Source organism: Serinus canaria, chromosome 2, assembly GCF_022539315.1.
Source record: "Serinus canaria isolate serCan28SL12 chromosome 2, serCan2020, whole genome shotgun sequence".
Classification (NCBI taxonomy): Eukaryota; Metazoa; Chordata; class Aves; order Passeriformes; family Fringillidae; genus Serinus; species Serinus canaria.
Window position 1 is genome coordinate 150055618 of NC_066315.1, and position 18914 is coordinate 150074531.

The 18914-nt window shown below is 47.1% G+C and overlaps 2 protein-coding genes across 2 annotated transcripts; both read right to left on the reverse strand.

Annotated features, from left to right (window-relative positions):
* Positions 1-1817: 1817 nt before the first annotated feature.
* On the reverse strand, positions 1818-7845 carry LOC103826838 (lymphocyte antigen 6E-like). Its single transcript, XM_009102333.4, has 3 exons — positions 7680-7845; positions 3545-3664; positions 1818-2084 (listed from the first exon to the last, which is right to left on the reverse strand). The coding sequence occupies exons 1-3, from the start codon at positions 7729-7731 to the stop codon at positions 1873-1875; spliced, it is 384 nt and encodes a 127-aa protein (XP_009100581.1). The 5' UTR covers positions 7732-7845; the 3' UTR covers positions 1818-1872.
* A 5024-nt stretch (positions 7846-12869) lies between these two features.
* On the reverse strand, positions 12870-18566 carry LOC103826742 (lymphocyte antigen 6E-like). The gene is made up of 3 exons (XM_009102220.3): positions 18328-18566; positions 14156-14275; positions 12870-13483 (listed from the first exon to the last, which is right to left on the reverse strand). Exons 1-3 carry the CDS (start codon positions 18377-18379, stop codon positions 13275-13277), a joined length of 381 nt encoding a protein of 126 aa, XP_009100468.1. The 5' UTR covers positions 18380-18566; the 3' UTR covers positions 12870-13274.
* Positions 18567-18914: the final 348 nt, after the last annotated feature.

Here is an 18914-nt window from a genome sequence, read left to right on the forward strand (position 1 = left end):
GTTGAGATACAGATTGCTGCTTCTACTTCCTCATTCTCCTGCCAATAGGACAGGTGGTAAAACAATAACAGCTTTGGCCTGGATCCCAACTTTCCTGGAGTTTTTTTAAAAGCACCTGAGGTCCTGCAGGGAAAAACTGTGCAGGGTGTGGAGGACTTGCTCCTGGTGGAATGGCTCCTGGGATTGGGATGCAGCACAGCCACCACAGCCCTACCAGTGCCTGCCCTGAGCAGCTGGACATCTCTTCCTTCTTTTTGGTTTAAAAACTTGCTCTTCCCCTTCTCCATCCTCATTTTCCTTCCCTTTTGAGGTTGTGTTTGGTGAGAGAAAATTAACAGCAGGTTGTGCTGTTGATTTGGTCTTTTGACAGCTGTCATCTCCAGGCACAGCTCAGTGGGGTGTCAGTGTCCTCTTGTCCCTGCTCACCACTGTGGTGTCACCTCCTTAATTTCCTCCATTTCCCCTCCATCCATTGAACAAAATATTTAAAACCAGTATCCAGAGCTCAGCAGATCCAGAGCTCACAGCACAAAACATAAAGTTGATGTGGAATCTTTCATCCTCCTGGAAAACTGAAATCCAAGCGCTGTGGAATGCCTCGAAAAATCCACATCCTTCCACATGTGCAACCAAAACCCAGCAGAGTTCCAGGGCAATGCTTCAGAGAAAGCAAAGATCTCATTTAACCATCAAACACAACAAAAAAGCCCCGACACCCTTCAGTTGTTTGGACCAGCTCTGGTTTCTCCCAGGACACAGCTGAGCTCGGGATGCTGCCAGCTTTTCCTTTTCTCTCTCTTTTTTTTTTTTTTTTTTTTTTCCTGTGTGTTTTCCAGGAATGGGAGCTCGCAGCTGGGGCTGTGACCCGAGGAGCTCTGTGCTGTTTGTGTGAGTCCCTGGCTGGCTGCCCTTCTTCTTCTCTGTGACACCCCCAGGCCTCCTACAGAGCTTTTCTGTGTCCCCTCAGCTGCAGCTCCTGCGGGGAGAGGAGGGAGCCGAGAGCGTGGAGGGCAGAACCAAACAAAGCTCCACACAATCGATGGTTTCTCTGCCAGGAATGTGGCTCTGTGGAAAGCCTCTCACAACCTCTGAATGGCAGGGATTGGTGACAGCTGTGCGAGGTTGTTTTGGCCCTAGGAAAAAAGAGGGGAATAGATATGGGGGTGTCTTTTCCAGCTGGATGGGGTCCATGAGGAGGCAGTGTGAGAGCAACTCCCAGCTCAGCGGGCTGCCCCCATTCCTTCCCTTCTCCCTCCCACCCTCCCACTGCCTCTCCTCTCTCAGACACATAATTCCCTCTCTGCCTTTCCCCCTTATCTCTGATGAGAGCTCATTTCAAAATGGGAATGGGAGGGAAGACCCTGAGGAGCCAGAAATTTCTCCCCACTGAGGCTGGAGAAAAGTCCACAACACTGCCACAAATCACCTTTACTTCCACCTGCTTGTTTACAAACAGATGTTTGATCACCCAAACTCACTGTGAACAAATTCACTGATCACCCCCTGTGCTGACACAACTGCGGAGCCATTCCCTGTGTTTCAGGCAGGGTGGGATGTTATTCCTGACAGAGCTTTGAAAGTGAGAGACAAAACTATGCCTTAAAGTATCTCCTCAGAGCAATACTGATTTGAGGCTTGAACATGTCAAAAAGGCCATTTTCTATATGTTTTCTTAGGTGAGTTTTGTGTCTGGGGACACCTCAGATTCAGGCAGGCTCAGGAAATCAATGGGAGTTCAGCACCTGACTTATCCAGGCTCTCTCAAAAATCCCAGGGGGAAGCTCAACCACAAAACACGAATCTTTGAGAGAGGAAAATTATCCCAGAACAACACTTTTATTTCAGCCATCGCGGGGAGCTCTTCCAAACCCATCACAATCCGTATGTAAAGATGTAAGTGATGCTGGCCAGGACACCCAGGGACATCATTCCGTGGCTGCTCTGCCTGCTGCTGACTCCATTCACGTTGCACAGGGGTTTCTCACAGCAGGAAACATTCTGGGAGCTCTGGGGTTGTTGCTGACCTGTTTCTGGACATGTTGGAGAACACATCTTGGAGATGACGTATTTAGGCTTGTTGGGCTCTAGTGCAGGAAAAAAAAAGTGGGGGAGAAAGGAGAAAAGGGAGGATGAAAAATAATTGTTTAAATATTTTTGTGGCTAAATCTGTTTTGGTGAGTAAAGGAAGGCCAGGCACTAATCCTCAAGGCAGATTTCATGGAATTAATCATAAAATCATGGAATGGCTTGGGAAGGCAACTTAAAAATCATCCATGGGCTGACATGAGAAGTGGATTTGTAATGAATTGTATACTTGTATACTTCACTGCGTGCAACAAATGATAAATAAGGCCATCAAAAAAGTTTTTACAATCCAGAAAAAGAGGGGGAGATGTGAGAAATGGATTTGTAACGAATTCTCAAAAGCTGACTGAAAGCTCACACGGTCCTGTACGTCCGTATGCAAACACTGAGATAAAGTGTGCTGACTTAGGAAGGCCGTGGGACAGAGATGGCACTGTTGAGAGAGAGACTGAACTAGAAACAAGTTTCAAAAAGTTTCAAACTATGGCCTTGCAAAAAAAAAAAACAAACAAAAAAAAAACAACAGGTGTTTTAGAGAATTATAACAGTGAAAGATGCATTGTAGCAGGACCTTGTGGGGTAAAAATAGGAGTGATTGGTGTTAGAAGTATTAGCAGCACTGTGTGGCAAAATGTGTGAAAAACATTTATAAAGTATTGTAACCAGGAAATGGGTTGGCTTCTGACAGAATGGAGTTGAGTTTTACATCTCTTATGTCTCGCCCTTCTACGAGACTGATAATGGAATAAAATCCTTTAAAATGCCTCTCAGTTGCTCTGTTTCTATAAAATTCAGGATAATCCAACAGGCAGGGATGCCTCCCACCAGACCAGGTTGCTCAGAGGCCCATCCAGCCTGGCCTTGGACACTTCCAGGGATGGGGCAGCCACAGAGCCATAGAATCCCAGGACTGTTAAGGTTGGAAAAGGCCTTTAAGATCATCAAGTCCAAGCAGGACTTCTCTGGGCTCCATGTTTTTAGGTTTTGTCAATCCTAACGTGGAATTAGCACCTGTGGCTCTCAGCCCCAGCTGCCTGATGTGATGCTCTGGCTGGGTCATTCCCACCAGGATGGTTTTTCCTGCAGCATAAACAGAATGGGAACATTCTGCATGACCTGAGATTTGGGACAAGAGCACATGGAGATCTTTGAGGGCACAGAGCCCCCAGGACAGACCTGGAGTCAGGTGAGGTTTGGCCAAAACACTTCTCAAAACAGTTCTGGGAGTGAAACACGCACAGCTCCAGGTGTGAATCCACTCCCTGGTGCTGCTCCCTGTGTCCTCATCCTTTCCCCAATTTCCAGCAGGAATATCAAGTGTGTCTGGACACTGCAGCAGCCACAAGGTCAGTGTCTCCTAAAAGTTGGTCACCAAGGCCTGCTGTTCCCAAACCGGATGGAATCCCATTCCTGGGACTGCTCTCCTGTGAAACAAACAAGGTGTTGTTCCCAAACCTACTTGTCCCGACGTCCTTCCGGACGGTCACGCAGTGTTTGTCCTCCTTGGCACACATGGAAATGGTCAAACAGTCCTTGTTGGACTCCTGTTCTTGGCAGGTGTAGCACATGAATGGATAAACTGGGGCAAAAAACAAAACAAAAAAAAAACAAACGAGAAAAAGCACATTACAAGGTTTAAAAGCTACAAAAACCCCACTGCAGAGATCTCCATTTCCCTCCTTACAGCCTGAGGAATGTTTCTGTGGGAATGACCAGTGACTTTCTTTATCTCCTGACCCGTGGCAGCCGCGCTAAATCCCTCTCTGTCTCCTCTGGCTCAGGCTGCGAAGTGTTATCGATCTGTTTGCAATCCCTGGGAGCAGGAGATGTGAGCAGAATTCAAGGATTTGGGGGCTTTTATGAAGGAGATTATTGCTGAGCCATAGCTGAGGGCTCAGCCACGGGAATTGCCAATTATTGCTCAGGGTTTCTCCTGGGCAGGGCTTGGCAGGGAGAATTTAAAGATGCCCGAAGTGTTTTGAGGAGGTGGACAATGCCCAGTGTCCTACTTCTCTTTCACCTGGCTCAGAGACTGCTGTCACCTCTCCTTTTTTGTGCTTGAACATCACTGAACTGGCCTAACCTCAGTTCTAGGAGGTCTGGTGAGAGCTCTCAGATGCTCTGTCAAACTCCTGTTTCTAGCATAGTATCGGGAAGGAATGGAAAATCTCAACCAAAAGCTTGGTTAAAGTGCTAAAGGCAGATTTGGTGAGATGATTCCTACGTCGGCAGCAGTGGCAGATGATTGGCAGGAAGGTCACGCAACATTTCCTGCCCTCAAATCTCTATGTCTGCCCTCAAAACCAGAATGTGGTGGGCCAGACCTCTGGAAAGTAATAAAAAAAAAGGAAGTGATGCCTTGTGAAAGCTGACCTAGAACAGAGACTGGACAGAGATAAAGAATAAAGGAGGGATTTATTAGAAAGCCTCAATGGATGCACCTTGGGCAGCACAAGAGCCCAGCCAGGGCTGCACCCAAGATGAACCAAAATGGCCACAAAATGCACAATCAGTCACAGGGTCTCTCACTTTTATAAGTTTTGGTCCATTTGAATATTGGAGTTAATTGTCCAATTACAGCTTTAGCCCATGCAGTCCCATCTTTCTTGTTTTTCTCTCTTCATTCTGCTGTTGTTTGTGCTCTTGGGCCTGAGATTTGGATCATTTGTCCTTGGTCCCCAGCTAGAGAAGGAATTGTTTTGTCTCCCTGCTCTATGAAGAGAGCCTGCTACCCCCAATATGAAGCTTAGAAGCACACACTAAAGCAAGAATTCAGCAAGAATCTGAAAAATATAAAAACTAAAACCTGAGGCATCATAAGAAGAACAAAACCACCCCAAAATATGTGCAGAGCACTCCCCATCCGGGCAGGTGGAAAGGTTTAATAGCGGTGGTTGAGTTCAGAGCTTGTGAATCACCCAGAGCGAAGCGTGGGGTCTTGTGACTGAGTTCCTTTAAAAACAGAGCTAATTTTTGGAGGGAGACAAAGCCAAATGCTGACTGTGTTCCTGCTGAGTCTGGGACCAGTCTGTCACTTTGGAAAGGGCAAAAGCAACTCAAGGACACGTCCCTGTGAGCGCAGTTTTGCCCGATAAGAAGTTGGCAGTGAGAGAGTGGAAGGACAGCAGAGGTCACACCACGAAAGGAGAAGTTTCTGATAGAAAGGAAGGAAAAAGTCCCCAGCTGTTGATCCTGTGCAGCTTTTTTTTGCTTTTTTCACCCCTACAAGAAGTTGAATTTTCATGTGCAGAGTAGAGGAGATTCAAGGAGGTTTTGTGGAGTTTTTGGCACAACTTTGAATGATGTTGTTCTTAAGCAAACCCAGGAAACACAAGCTGCTGAAAATTCCAGGGAATGGGTGCAAAGCCAGGCATGAAAACACCCTCAGAGGGTAATTCCCAAGGATTATTGGTCAAACCAACTGGAGCAATGGAAGGAATTCTTCCCTGTGAGGGTGGTGAGGCCCTGGCACAGGTTGTCCAGAGAAGCTGTGGCTGCCCCATCCCTGGAAGTGTCCAAGGCCAGGTTGGACAGAGCTTGGAGCAACCTGGGATAGTGGAAGGTGTCCCTGCCCATGGAGGGGTTGGGATGAGATGATCTTAAAGCTCCCTTTCAACCCAAACCATCCCGTGATTTTAAGTGATTTTGACAGATGGACGCAATAAAAGAGTGAAAAAGATTGGATGCAATTAAATCAAGATAAATAAATTACAACAGATAAAACTTAGACACTTAAATGTAGGGTGACAAATAAATAGTTCAGTTACAATTCAGAACCACAGTGACAACAGCAGGAGCCAACAGTGCCATATTCCAGCCACGGAATCACCCAAGGGGACACAGGCAGAAATGTCATGTGCAAGATACACAAAGTGGCCTTTCCACCCTGGCAAAGCCTCAGCTGAGGCCCTGGTGCCCAAATCTCTCCGCAGCACTTCCAAAAATGCTGAGCACTTGGAGAGGGACCAGAGGAGAGGGAGGAGAGAAGGTCAGAGATCTTGGAAATGTGACCTTGTCAAAAAGGTTGGAAGGGTTGAGTTTGTTGGTTGAACAGGAGAATATGCTGAGGAAAGTCACAGGGATCTTCTTCACGATGGGAGAAAAAAGCAGCAGCAAAGAGGAAAGTAATAAAATATTTTATGTGTCCCGTGGTGGAAATGTGGGAGAACAGAACAGAAACAGATGCTAAAAGATATTAAAATCAAATTCCCAAAGGGATGAGAGTCTCTGAGCAATTCCAGGCTGTGGAATCTTCCTTGCTGGAAACTCTCAGGGACACCTTAAGCCAATATCTGCCTGGCCTTGTCCAACACTGCAGCAAGGACTTGACAGTCTTAGAGGTCTTTTCCACCCTTATGTGATTCTGTGAAAAGGATCAAGACCTTTTATCATTTTTGCTGGACACAAAACTCACAAAACAGTGAGTTTAGGGGTTGAAAAGGCGAAAGACCCTCTTTGGTTGGAGAGATCAAGAGTTTTGACCAAAATTTGGTCATTAGGGTCTTGGATGAGACCCAGGGTACCTGAGAAGGACCAAATGCCAGTTTCCACATTTTCCTTTGTCCCAGTTTTAGGCCAGAGAGCTGAAATCTCTAATTCTGGATCTGGGCTGGGCCACAGAAAGGTGCTGTGTAAAAGCCTGTCCTTAAATCTGTTGGGAATCTGCTGCCAATATCAAATGTCACCGGTGAGGAATCCCACCGTGAACCTGTGATCCTGGATCTCTGTGAGCTTTACAATTTATCCTGGGTCACACTGAGAACCAGGATGAAAATTCTCCTCTTCTGTCCACGTTACTTTGCTTCAATCAGGAATTGTGGGCACTAAATCAATTTTTTTTAAATAATTGAATAGTCATTTTCCCCCACCCAAACCTGGCCGAAGGTCCTGCTCTTCCAGGCACGCTGGAGAACCATTCCAGAGGATGTAGGAGTAGGGGGTTGATACCTCAGTGATAATTGATTAATTAGATGCCTCTTTCTCAACCAGATTCGTATCATGGTTTCTGGGAAACCATCATGTGTGGGGGAAATTTTGGCACTCTGGTCATCATTCCCGTGTGCCAGGAGCGATGGAGCAACACGTGTGTCTCACTTCCAGAAGGAGGACAACACTGGGGAGCAGGATGCCTTTAACATGAAAAGTTCTTTCACCTCTGCCGCTGATTTAATCTGCAAAAATTCCCTGTGTTGCATTTTCTAGGAAGACACGTGGCAAACCACTACAAGGGAGGAAGAAGCAGGACAGAAAAGTCCCTAAAATACTCAAAACCTGAAATTATTAAGGGAAAAAAACCACATTTTGTTATGCTCTCTATCCCTTCCAGCTTGCCTCCTTTTGGAAGATCCCAAGGACCAGAGTGTGGATTTAACCTGGCATCCAGCACCACCAGAGCTGCAGCACTGGAAAGGAGAATCAACTCATCAGATTCTCGTTTTTGCATCAAATTATTGATTGAGGTGCAAAAGGACATTGGTGACACCATCACAACACTGCAAGGATGGTGACAGCCCTCCAGAGCTCTGCCACGTGGAAAACTGTCACCATCTTCCCCCACATCCTTGTCTTAAGTAGGAGCAGCAGGAGAGGCTCACCTTGTTGCACACAGAGCACAGCAGCCAGCAAGGTGACAAGAGGAGTCCTCATCTCCAGCAGATCCTCCCGGCAGCACTGGGAAGCTGTTTGGAGGGCAGGTTTTATACCCCAGCCCAACAGCAGCAGCAGTTTTACAGGTTCCAGGTGGACATGAAACCAACCCGAGGGTGTGGAAGGTTCATGTGGGAGTTTTCCACACCAGAGCCCTTGGAAAGGGCTGGCACCTTGGGGAAAAGCCCTTTCAGCCACACATTTCTTGCTGTTCCGGTCCCGTAAGTGATAGGAAGTCGGGATCTGCTCTCTCCTCCTCTGAATTTCTTCCTTTCCTTCCTTCCAGAGCTGCTGCTCTGATGAAAGCAGAGCCTGGAGGCACGGGGAGATTGTCCTAGGAATGATTTTTTCTGGTCCCTTTGCATAGGCAGCACGTGATGTTCCAGGGTTTGTAGCATTCATTGGCTTTAGTTATTCAGCAGCACCAGGCTCAGCCTCTGAGCTGGCCTAAGCTGGTTTACCTCAAAATCAGTGTGTTTTACACTAAATTAAATTAGCTTATGGTTGGTTAAACAGAAGATTTTCCTCAAATTTTCACGTCAGTCTTCATTTCTTTATCAATTTTCCTCTGGTTAATCCCCCTGCTCGCTCTTTTTCCTGCTTGTAATCCTCGAGTCCCTTGTACAATTTTGATTTAATGAAGTTTCACTGCTATCCAGGGATTCTTTAGAGGAGCTGCTTTTCTCCACGCCCAACAGTTTCTCAAAATCAGGCCTCTATTTCCAAGCCTACAAATTGGCACCCTGGAATTGCAGCTCTGCTCTGGAAAGAGCCATCCCTCAAAGTGTCATTTTTTCAATCTCTCCTCTTAAATCAACCCTTTTGCTTTTATTCCTCTGTGTTGTTTCTCTCCTCTGAGCACCCTAAAATCTGCTCCTGACAGTCTGGGATAGAGACCCTCATTCAAGATGCATCTTGTAAGAGCTCGACCTGCCAAGTCCGCAGAGCTTCTTCTAAAACAAGATTAGTCCTGGACAGCAGAAAGAAAATGTTGTCAAACCCCGCTTTTTCTGGCAATTATGGAATAACTTAACTGGCAATTCCCTGCATGTAGCCATCAGCGGGGTATTTTTGTCTGTTTCTAGCATGAATCATTCCAACCTTGGATGACTTCCTGATCCATGTGATTTTCTGACCCTTTTTTCAGGCCCTCCCGATCTGCTCCTGGAATGATGTCATCAGGTGGTGGATTCCAGAGTTGTTCAAGCCCTGTGTCCAAACAGACATTCCCTGGGTTTTGGAGGTTGGTGAGGTCAGTGGTGATGATCAAATTGAGCCTTGTGCTTCACCCAGGACACCTTGGTCCTTTGCCCCAGTGTTTTATAAACAGGTTTTTCTCCCTCATTAGTGGGTGTGGTTCCTTGCTGGCATTTTGCAGTGAGGCTGAAAGAACCATTTTTCCCCCCCTTATTTTTGGTTTTATTTATCCCGTAAACTTGTTGTGTTTGTTCCTTTCCCCTTCCATATCCCAGCTTCTGTTGATTTCCGTAGAATCCTAGACTGGGTTGGTAGGAAAGGACCTTAAAAACCACCTTGGACCTTAAAAACCACCTCATGCCACGGGCAGGGACACCTTCCACCATCCTAGGCTGCTCCAAGCCCCATCCCACCTGCTTTTGTTGACTTTTCCAGCATCCATTTTATTCCCACATGAATTTTCTGGGAATAGGATCAGCACAAGTCGACCTGGACTTGGATTTGGACTTGGACTTGGACTTTGATTTTGACTTTGACTTTGAAGGGGCAGTGAGGCTGAAACAATCCCAGCACATCCAATGAATATGTACCAAGGAGAGAAATTTGGGTGGGAAATGGGAAATTTTCTAAGTTTTCTGGGAGCTGTCTCCAGGACATGAATGTCTTCCTTAGTGGTGTTGTTTGGAGGTACCCTGGAATGCTGGAGCATTCCCTCTTCCCGGTGCAGGGAGAGCATGGAGAAGAGATTTATTTCCCAACAGGACAGATTACAAAACTCAAAAGCACTCAGAGGCATCACCCAAGGATCCAGCATGGACAGGGTGTCTCCCGCAGCCTGGGATCACAGCCTGGAGCAGGGACACCAAGTGAGGAGTAAGACTCAGGAAGACTGGGGAAAAAAAATCCCCAAGGAAGCTGAGTCACCTCTCTGGACTAATCTTATTATCCATGCAGGAAAATTAAAGCGGATCAAATTGGAGGCATGAGTTGGCAATGGACTCAAATTGGAGCCACGGGTTGGCTCCATGACAAGAAAGCAGCAGTCAGCTTTGGGAAAAGGGTTGGTTCTGTCCCTTTCCATGGCTTCCAGAAGATTTTTAGACCCTCTGAGGGTGTTGCTTTGACCTCTCGCATCCATCCTGTCCCTTGCTTTGGCATTGAGGCACTGTGTTAGATCTGGGCAGATAAACAGGGAAAAGGAGGAGAAATTTCATGTTGTGGGGGAAAAGGCAGGGAAAATATTCAAGGAGAGCAGCAGGCAGCACAGATCCTTCAGAACCAATGGTGGGAAAGCCCCAAGAGAGGGAAAAGAAGGGTCAAAAACCTTCTGCAGATGCCTCATTTAGGCAAGGAAAGGCCTCCTTGGCCGATCCAGGTCCCGGTGCAGTGACTCAGAGCTCTGAAAAATGACTTTTATATAATCCACAGGGAGAGAGAGGCAGTTTCCTCCCAGGATCAATCCCAACTACTGGAATGAGCCTCCCATCTCCTTCCCAAAAGCCCTGCAGGCATCACAGATGTCTCTGCTCATGGGGCAGCTCAGCGCTCCCATGTGAGGAGTGTGCAGCCATGGGAGGCACCAGAAACCCGGGGTGATGGGAAGATTTGGAATTAGGGAGCAGCACCCGCGTGGGAGGTGCCAAACAGGATTTCTCGGGAAGGCTGGCAGAGTCTCCTCTTACACAACAATCCAAGGGGAGGGTTCACCACAGGAGCTCTCATGTTTTTCGGACCTCCTGTGCCTCAGGGAAGTTGCTGCTCCCGCCTCCAGATAAGGGCTTTGGGACATGGGTCAGCTTTGGAGCACATGGATGCGTTTTGTTGGGCACTAGGGAAGAACCTGTGGGGTCAGGGGGAAATTAGGCAAGAAGGAGCCAGCCAGGATGGAGCCGCTCCCTTAGGGATGGCACTTCTGGATTCCCAGGGCTGTTTATAACTTCTCCGTGCTACAGCCATAGAACTCTCCAGGGGTGTCCCACGTGCTTCCATCCCCTTTGCCATGCCAGGATCCTTCCTATCCCAAAACAGAGGCACCCGCCAAGTTCAGGCAGCTCAAGACATGACCTTAATTTCAAACTTGGCTGCCAAGGGCAGGTCTGGACTCCCAAGCTTAGCAGAACAAGACCTGAGGCTGTACCAGCCCCATCTTGGCCTTTCCCTGTGCCAGCCATTGTCCCCAAGGAATCCTAAACTTGTGGATGTCACGGGATGAAGATTATTCCAAATAGTTCAGTTGTCACCATGTTAGGAGCGGGGTGTGGGGCAGAATATGGCCAGCCAAGGTCACAGAATTGGCTTGTTTGGGGTTTTTGGATCTGTGTCACTTGAGTATCCCTAAATTTGTCAGGAAGGGACGCAGGGTGAGGAGAATAAATCAGGCAGATGGATGGAGCCAGCTCAGCTGGGAAAGACAATAAAATCAGTGGGGAGAATGAGGAGACTCGTGGCCAAAATCAAAGTGTCCTTGGCCAATCTTGCATTTACGCTGAGGAGGAAACAACGTGTTGAGGCAAGGAAATAGAGTTTTGTGGTATTGTCCACAAGGGCCACAGGATGAGGGAAGAGATGAGAAAGTTGACTCCATGTTTCAGAAGGCTTGATTTATTATTATATGATAGATAATATATAAAAACTATACTAAAAGAATAGAGAGAAGGATTTCACTAGAAGGCTAAGCTAAGAATAGAAAAGGAATCAATAACAAAGACTTCTCTCAGACCAAGACCGGCCAGACAGGTGATCTGTGATTGGCTCTTAATTGGAAACAGCCTGACGAGGCCAATCACAGATTCCCCCTGTTGCATTCCACAGCAGCAGATAAGAATTGTTTACAGTTTGTTCCTGAGGCCTCTCAGCTTCTCAGGAGGGGAAAAATCCTAAGGAAAGGATTTTTCATAAAACATGTCGGTGACAGAGTTTTGATGGAAAAAGCCAGAGTAAGACTGGAGGAAGAAGCCAATGAGGAAATCTGGGAGAGAAAACAAAGAGGGAATACAGAGCTGGGGTTGGACGTGGATGGGAGGAAGGTGAGCAGGAAGGGGTCAGAGCAGATTGGAATGAGCTGGAGCTACGAGCCCAGGTTTCCTCTGCAAAGCTGCTGTAAAGAACAAAGATGTGGCTGTTCCCAAGTGTTGTTGTTCCTCTAATCCCAGAAAATGCCTGTCAGAATGAGCAGTGCCTGGAGCTGTGCAAGGAGCCTAGGGAGAGAAAACCAGCTGGGTGAGCTGCACCCAACTGGTTTCCCTGGGAGATCTTCCTCGGGATGATCCTTGTGGAGAGCTCCTTCCTCCCAGGAGAAAGCAGTTCAGCCTCCCTGGAAGGGTCGGAGGGAGCAAACCTCTCATTCCTAAGATTGTCCACAAGGAAGGTCAGAGCAGGGTAATGAGTCCCTTCAATTTTAACTTGACGAGCAAACATAAAAGGTTTATTTGCAATGTGTGAATATTTTTTCACAGATGAGTCTGAAAAATTCCAAGTTTCTTTCCAGAAACCATCTGTCTTTTCCTACGATTTTTCTTTAAGCATGGTGCAAGATACTTTTCTCCCTTCTCTAAATAGTCCTAATGCTTCTAAAGGAGCTTCCACTGGGAGATCTTAAGCCAGTTTAAAGGAAATGCTCCAGATCCAGTCCCTGCCTTGTCCCCTCTGTTTCCTGGAGAGCTCAAGAGCCATTTCTTTCCAGGCAGCTGACCCAGAAGAGGAATTGAAAGGAAGTTAAATAGAATTCAGTTTATTCCGAAATGGAGTCACAAAAATGCCATTTCTGCCCGAGCAGAAAAAATAAAATCTGGGAAGAGGCTTCCTGAAGTGAATGCAGAGTAATTTTAATATATTTCAGCATTATTCCCATTCAACATGCAGGCGAACGCCTCCGCTTTTATCCCAAAACATGGATACATCCCGCAGCTACGCCCAGTGTGCCACACCACGCAGCCACACAATAGAATAAAATAACACTTTATTGTGCCCAGTTTCTGTTTAACAACTGGAATATTAAAGGCTTTCTCAGAGCAAAATGATACAGGGTGGAAAATGGGAAAAAAAATTGGCACAAGAGAATGGCGGGGATAAAATGAAAGGCAAAAAACGCACGGAGTTATAAATGCCAGGAGTAGGAGAGACGGTGGCCACATGGGGTCATTCTGCACGTGCAGGGCTCCATTTTACCCCTTTCTCTCCCAAACATAATTTTGTGTTGTCATCAGAGCGTGGAAAGAGCAAAAAAATACCTCCTGATGGGAGGCGACCTTCCAGGTAGGAGGCACAGGGCAGCATTCCCACCTGACGGACCGCAGCTTGAGCCATGCCATGCAAAGCCAAGCAGCGCATTTCCCCCCACAGACCCCTCAAAAGCCCATCCTGAGGATGCAGGCGAGACTGGCCAGGACCCCCAGGGTGAGGATGGTGGAACTGGTTTTCACACTGCTGGCCCCACTGATGTTGCACAGGGAGGACTCGCAGCAGCTGGTGGCGACTCCAGCTATGCCGATGTTCAGGTCAATGGTTGGGCAAAATGCAGAACATTTCTTGGTGATTCGCTGGCTCCGGTCACTGCCTGGAGTGGGAGGGAGAGAAAACAGCAGGAAAAGTTCAGTTTTTCATCTCTGGTTTTTTTTTTTTTTTTTTCTTTTTTTTAAGTTTCAGTCGTAGCCTGGCCGTGCAATCCCACGAGGAATTTGTTATTCTGCCCTCCATGCCGCTGGGTTTTCCCTTGGGTTTCATCACATTCCGTCTTTATTTGTGTATGTGTGACCTATGGACACCCTCTCCAGGCCTTACAAATCCTTTGCTGGTTTCAGGGCCAGCTGAGGGCAAGAATTCGGGACTTATTTGTACAATGTGAGATTGCAAGGCTTTGGCACCGTGCCTTGGGATTGCTCCTTCCACAGCACCCTGCACTTTCCATTTCTACCACCTCACGGGCATAAACTTGAGCTTGGAGTTGAGACATGGAATTTGTGCAGGGATAATAAAAAATAATTATTTTTGTTCCAGCATCTCCCTGTCCTGAGAGTGTTTAATCAGCAGTATTTAATTTTTGAATTTAATCAGGAGTATTATGTTGCAACTGACCCAGGCCAAGTTCCCACCTTCCCAAGATTTGTTCTCTGCATCCTAAAATCCTCATTAATTCTTCTGTTGTACTGCCTGGTGGGAGGAGGATGAGCTGTCAGCCCCACCTGAGCCCCACCTTGTCCTCAGGGCCTTGGGAAAGCTCCACACTCACCAGTTCCTGAGGTGGAATAGGTTGTCAGACAATACTTCTCGTTGTCCGAGCATTTGGTGGTGCCGAGACAATGGATGTTGGAAGTTGCATCTTTGCACGAGAAGCAGGTCAGGGAGAAAGCTGCAAAAGAAGAACAAAAATGTCCATCAGGAACCTCTGGGAATATCTTCAGGAGCACAAAACTGGGGGTGGATGGATGGAGGATCTGTCAAGCCCAGTGGCCACAGGCAAAAAATTCCTGCATGGGTTAAACTTGGCCCCAGTGACTCTCCAGGAGCCAGATTAATCTCAAATTGCTGCCACAGCTGTGGTTTGCTCATTTAGGAACCTTCAGGGATCTTCCCTCTGGATGTTTGGTTGACTCTGCCTTGAATCCATTAAAACATCTGGCATCTCCACTGTGTTTTTGGGAAGAGCAGCCCAGTCTCCCACCACTTGTACTGTGAAGCTCTTGGGTTTTCTTTCCAACCTGGCCCCTCCAAGCCTCAGGTTCTGGCTACTGTCCCTGGTCCAGTGTCTCTTGTATGGAGACACTGGACCAGGAAATTTGTGGCTGGCTCATCCCTGGAAGTGTCCAAGATCAGGCTGGATGAGGCTTGGAGCAACCTGGGATAGTGGAAGGTGTCCCTGCCCATGGCAGGGAGGCAGACCTGGATGATCTTTGAGGTTCCTTCCAACCCAAACCATTCCAGGATTCTCTGATTTATTCTATGTGGGCCTCAGAATGGTTCTTTCACTCAGGTCATCCAACAAAACCCCAGAAAAATTTGAGTTAGGTTTACTGTCACTGTCTAAACTGTGTTTTAAATGGGGTGTGGACATGTGCCATGGAAAACTAAAACAAAAACAAAAACAAAAAAAAAAAAAAAAAAAAAAAAAAAAAAAAAAACCAAAAAAAAAAAAAAACCCCAAAAAACCCCCCCCAAAAAAAAAAAAAAAAAAAAAAAAAAAAAAAAAAAAAAAAAAAAAAAAAAAAAAAAAAAAAAAAAAACCACCCACAAATATTCAAAGACAGCCACTGTCCAGGACTTGCTCTGAATACCAAACACTAAAATGAGATGGTTTTTAAGATCCCCTCCAACCCAAGCCTTTCTATGATTTGGGTTGATTTTCAGAGCTCTCCTGTGCCAGGAGGAAAAATCTTGGATCTGTAGAAGTCCAGGCTCAGCAAACCCCTGCCTTGGCTGCAGCACATTCCTTTTCCCAGCCATCCATGGGGAATAACTTCCTTGCTCCACAAAACGTGCACATCTGGAACACTCAGCATCTGCAAAGTGCTTTGCTGAAATCAGTGAATGAGAACAGCTGGCACTCGACTGAAGCATCATTGAGAGCTAAGAGGTCCTTGGGGAAGGATTCTTTGCATGATAAGGGGAATTTCCTCCTCATCTCTTTATCTGGCTGCAATGTCACCCTCCAGGGATTAAACTCATCCTCATTTCAGGAATATCCCTGGCTACTGGCAGTTAATGCCCAGCTAATGCCTGCGGCAGCTTTGTCCTTTAGCTTTGCCTTCCTTGCTCTTCATCTTCCTCACTCCTTGCCCTTGCCCGGGTTTCTTTGTGCCTTTGTCAGCAATGTCCCAACCTCACCACTGCCCTCATTTGACCTTGGGCAAGTCCTTCTGGCCCAAACAGGCTCCTTGAGTGTCCTGCAAGCCCAGATCTGGCTCCTTGAGTGTCCTGCTAGCCCAAATCTGGCTCCTTGTGAGTGTCCTGCAAGCCCAGATCTGGCTCCTTGAGTGTCCTGCAAGCCCAGATCTGGCTTGTTGAGTATCCTGCAAGCCCAGATCTGGCTTCTTGAGTGTCCTGCAAGCCCAAATCTGGCTCCTTGAGTGTCCTGCAAGCCCAGATCTGGCTCCTTGAGTGTCCTGCAAGCCCAGATCTGGCTCCAGCTCAGCCCATGACCGCAGGATCACTGTTTTGCTTTTAGCTCCCTATTCTTCCTCTGCCTGTGTGGAAGCTCTGCCTTCTTCTCCCACTCCAGCCAACATCCCCTTCTTTCCCATGGCCTTTCCTCTTGTGGTCCACAGCCCTCACATTCCCTACTCTTCCTCTGTTGTCCCTCACGACTGGCACTGGGCAGAGGCCACCAGACAACTCAGATCCCACTTCCCGCCATTCCCATGGTCATTCCAAAAGCCTCAGACTTTGCACCCGGCTCTCTTTGACTTCATATCCAGACTTTTTCAATTTGATTCCTATCATGGTCATTCCCATCTCCAGAAGCTCCATTTGTCCTGCCTGGCTCTTGCCTTGTCCCGACCTTTCAGGCACAAATTAATTTTTTCAAGTCTGGGACCCTCCTTTAGATGATTCCCGTTCAAAGTGTTTTGGTTTGATTCTCTTTTCTCATGCAAAATTCTGTTGTATGGAATTTAATATGGGATATTTCACCTCCGCTCTACAGGGAACCACCCTTTCCTCACAGAAACACTCAGTTCCCAAACTGGATTTTCCAGACACAGAGCTCACTTTAATCTTTAATAAATGCAGCATCTTTAATCCAAGCCTATTCCCAGGAAAACTTCCTGAATCAGTGCAGGAAACGGTGGAGCTGGTTACATGCCCAAATCCTGTTTCATCCCAACCTCCCAAAGCTCCTAATTTCAGACTCCCTGGCAGTAATTTCAGTTGCCCTGGGAGCCTCCTTGGCAGGAGAAGGGGGAAGAACCACTCAAGGATGAATTTTTCCACTTCCCTCTGTGCTCCAGAGATTTCTGACTCACCACTTAATCCAGAACTCTGGGACTGGCTCCTAAACTGGCACACCCTGAAGTCAGGGAGGACAATTTTGGTCAAGCTACAGAAAAACACTGTAATTTTATTTCTTGAGGTATCTGTTGCAAAAGGGCTGAGAGGGGATGGGAATTTTATTTCTTCCAGATGCAAACCTTGAGTTAATCCAGGCTGCCTTTGGATGTCCCCACACTCACCAAGACCTCTGCTCTAACTGAGGAGAAATATTCCTCAAGGAATTTGCTGTCTCATTCCTTGATCTTTAAAAAAAATGGGAGAAAAGCTACAGGAAAAGATCCTTTTATTTGCCTTAACATCCTGAGCTTGAGCACAATTCCAAGTTTCAAGCCTGTGAAATCCATCCATAGGAACATTTCCCTCCTCAAATTAAGTGGGAGCCAAAAAGATCAGCTAGTCCAGGACCAGAATGGCCAGGAATTTGCAGGTCAAATCCTACAGGGAAAAATTGATTTTGCAAAGAGGCAAAAGCCCCCCTAGCTGAGGAAATCAACAATTCCCTGAAAACAGAGGGATATTCCAGGCTGCACCTCCTGTTCCCTGCCTGTCCCAGAGCACAGGGCGTGGTCCTTGGCAGAGTCCAGCCAGGAAAATTGAGGTGCAGCTTCCCAGTGCTCTCCCAAAAAATTCCCCAGACAATTATCAGAATGAGAATGGGACTCTGTGTCTCCATCCCAACCCTGGCATCAGCTGGGAATCATGGAATCATTAGGGCTGGGAAAGTCCTCCAAGATCATCGAGTCCAGGTTCAGCACTAAACCCTGGCTCTGAGCACCACATCCACAGATTTTCTGAACACTCCCATGGATGTGACCCCAATGCTTCCCTGGGCAGCCTGGATGCTCGATCACCCTTTCCATGATGGAATTTTTTCCCTAATAGATCAGACTCCATGATCTTAGAGGTCTTTTCCAACCTTCAGGATTCTGTGATCAGCAAAGTTGGACCTGGAAGCAACAAGGAAGGGCTGGGAGCCAGAATTGCACCTTCCTGTGGCTCAATCACCTCTGTCAATTTAGGAAATGTTGGTTTGAGGTGCAACCAATTATTAAAAAACAAAAAACAAACAAACAAAAAAACCCACAAAAAAAACCCAAAAAACCCAGGCTTTAGTGTCAAATCCAGAGATTTACTGCATCTATTTCCCTGGATATCCCTCATGGATATCCCTATTCCCATGGAGCTCTCAGCCACCACTGAGCCATCCCAGGGGAATGCAGGAATCATCTGAGTTGGGAATCTCACCCCCCACTTCTCATCACCCCTCCAGCTTCGGCTGGGGTTAAACCCCCTGTCCCCTTCTCCTGGAATAACTCCTTCCTGACCCTCCAGCTTCACCATCCACACTGCAAAATCCTGGAATACCAAATCCATGCCCCAGTTTTGGGATGGCTCCTCAATCCTTTCGGGACTCACCGCTTTCCGTGCACAGGGCGACGCCGAGCACGACCAGGAGGAAAAGCTTCATCCTTTAGAGGTCTGGGAGCCTCCAAAATAAGCAGGACTCGGGCAGGGCAGGTTTTATACCTCTGCAGTGCTTGCTTTGATCCAGAGATAATAACCAGAGGCTGCTGTGTCAGATGATGGATAATTGGGAGCAGCGTGTCCGGGCTTGTATGGAGAAGGGCGTTTTTTTGGAAATCAGGAGGGGGTGTGTTTTTTGCCACAACTTCTCCTTTTCCTGGTTGTTTCACAACGCAGCTGCTCCAGCTGACGTGAACTCTGCAACTGTTTCTAATTTTGGAAAAGTGGGGGAAAAGCAAAACATGAAAACAAAGCAATTTTCCCTGCTAAAGAATAAGGTTTTCTTTTCCAGGTCTCGGAGCAGGCTGCATCCTCCAAGATCGTGTCCTTGCACATATGGAAATGGAGGGAATTTAAATTTAAAATTGAATTTGGGATGGAAACTTCTTCCAAATGTCTCCCAGGATTGTCAAGACAGTGAGATCAGAAGAGCAGAATCCTTCCACTGCTTTTCATGGGGGCCAGGCATCATTTTCTGT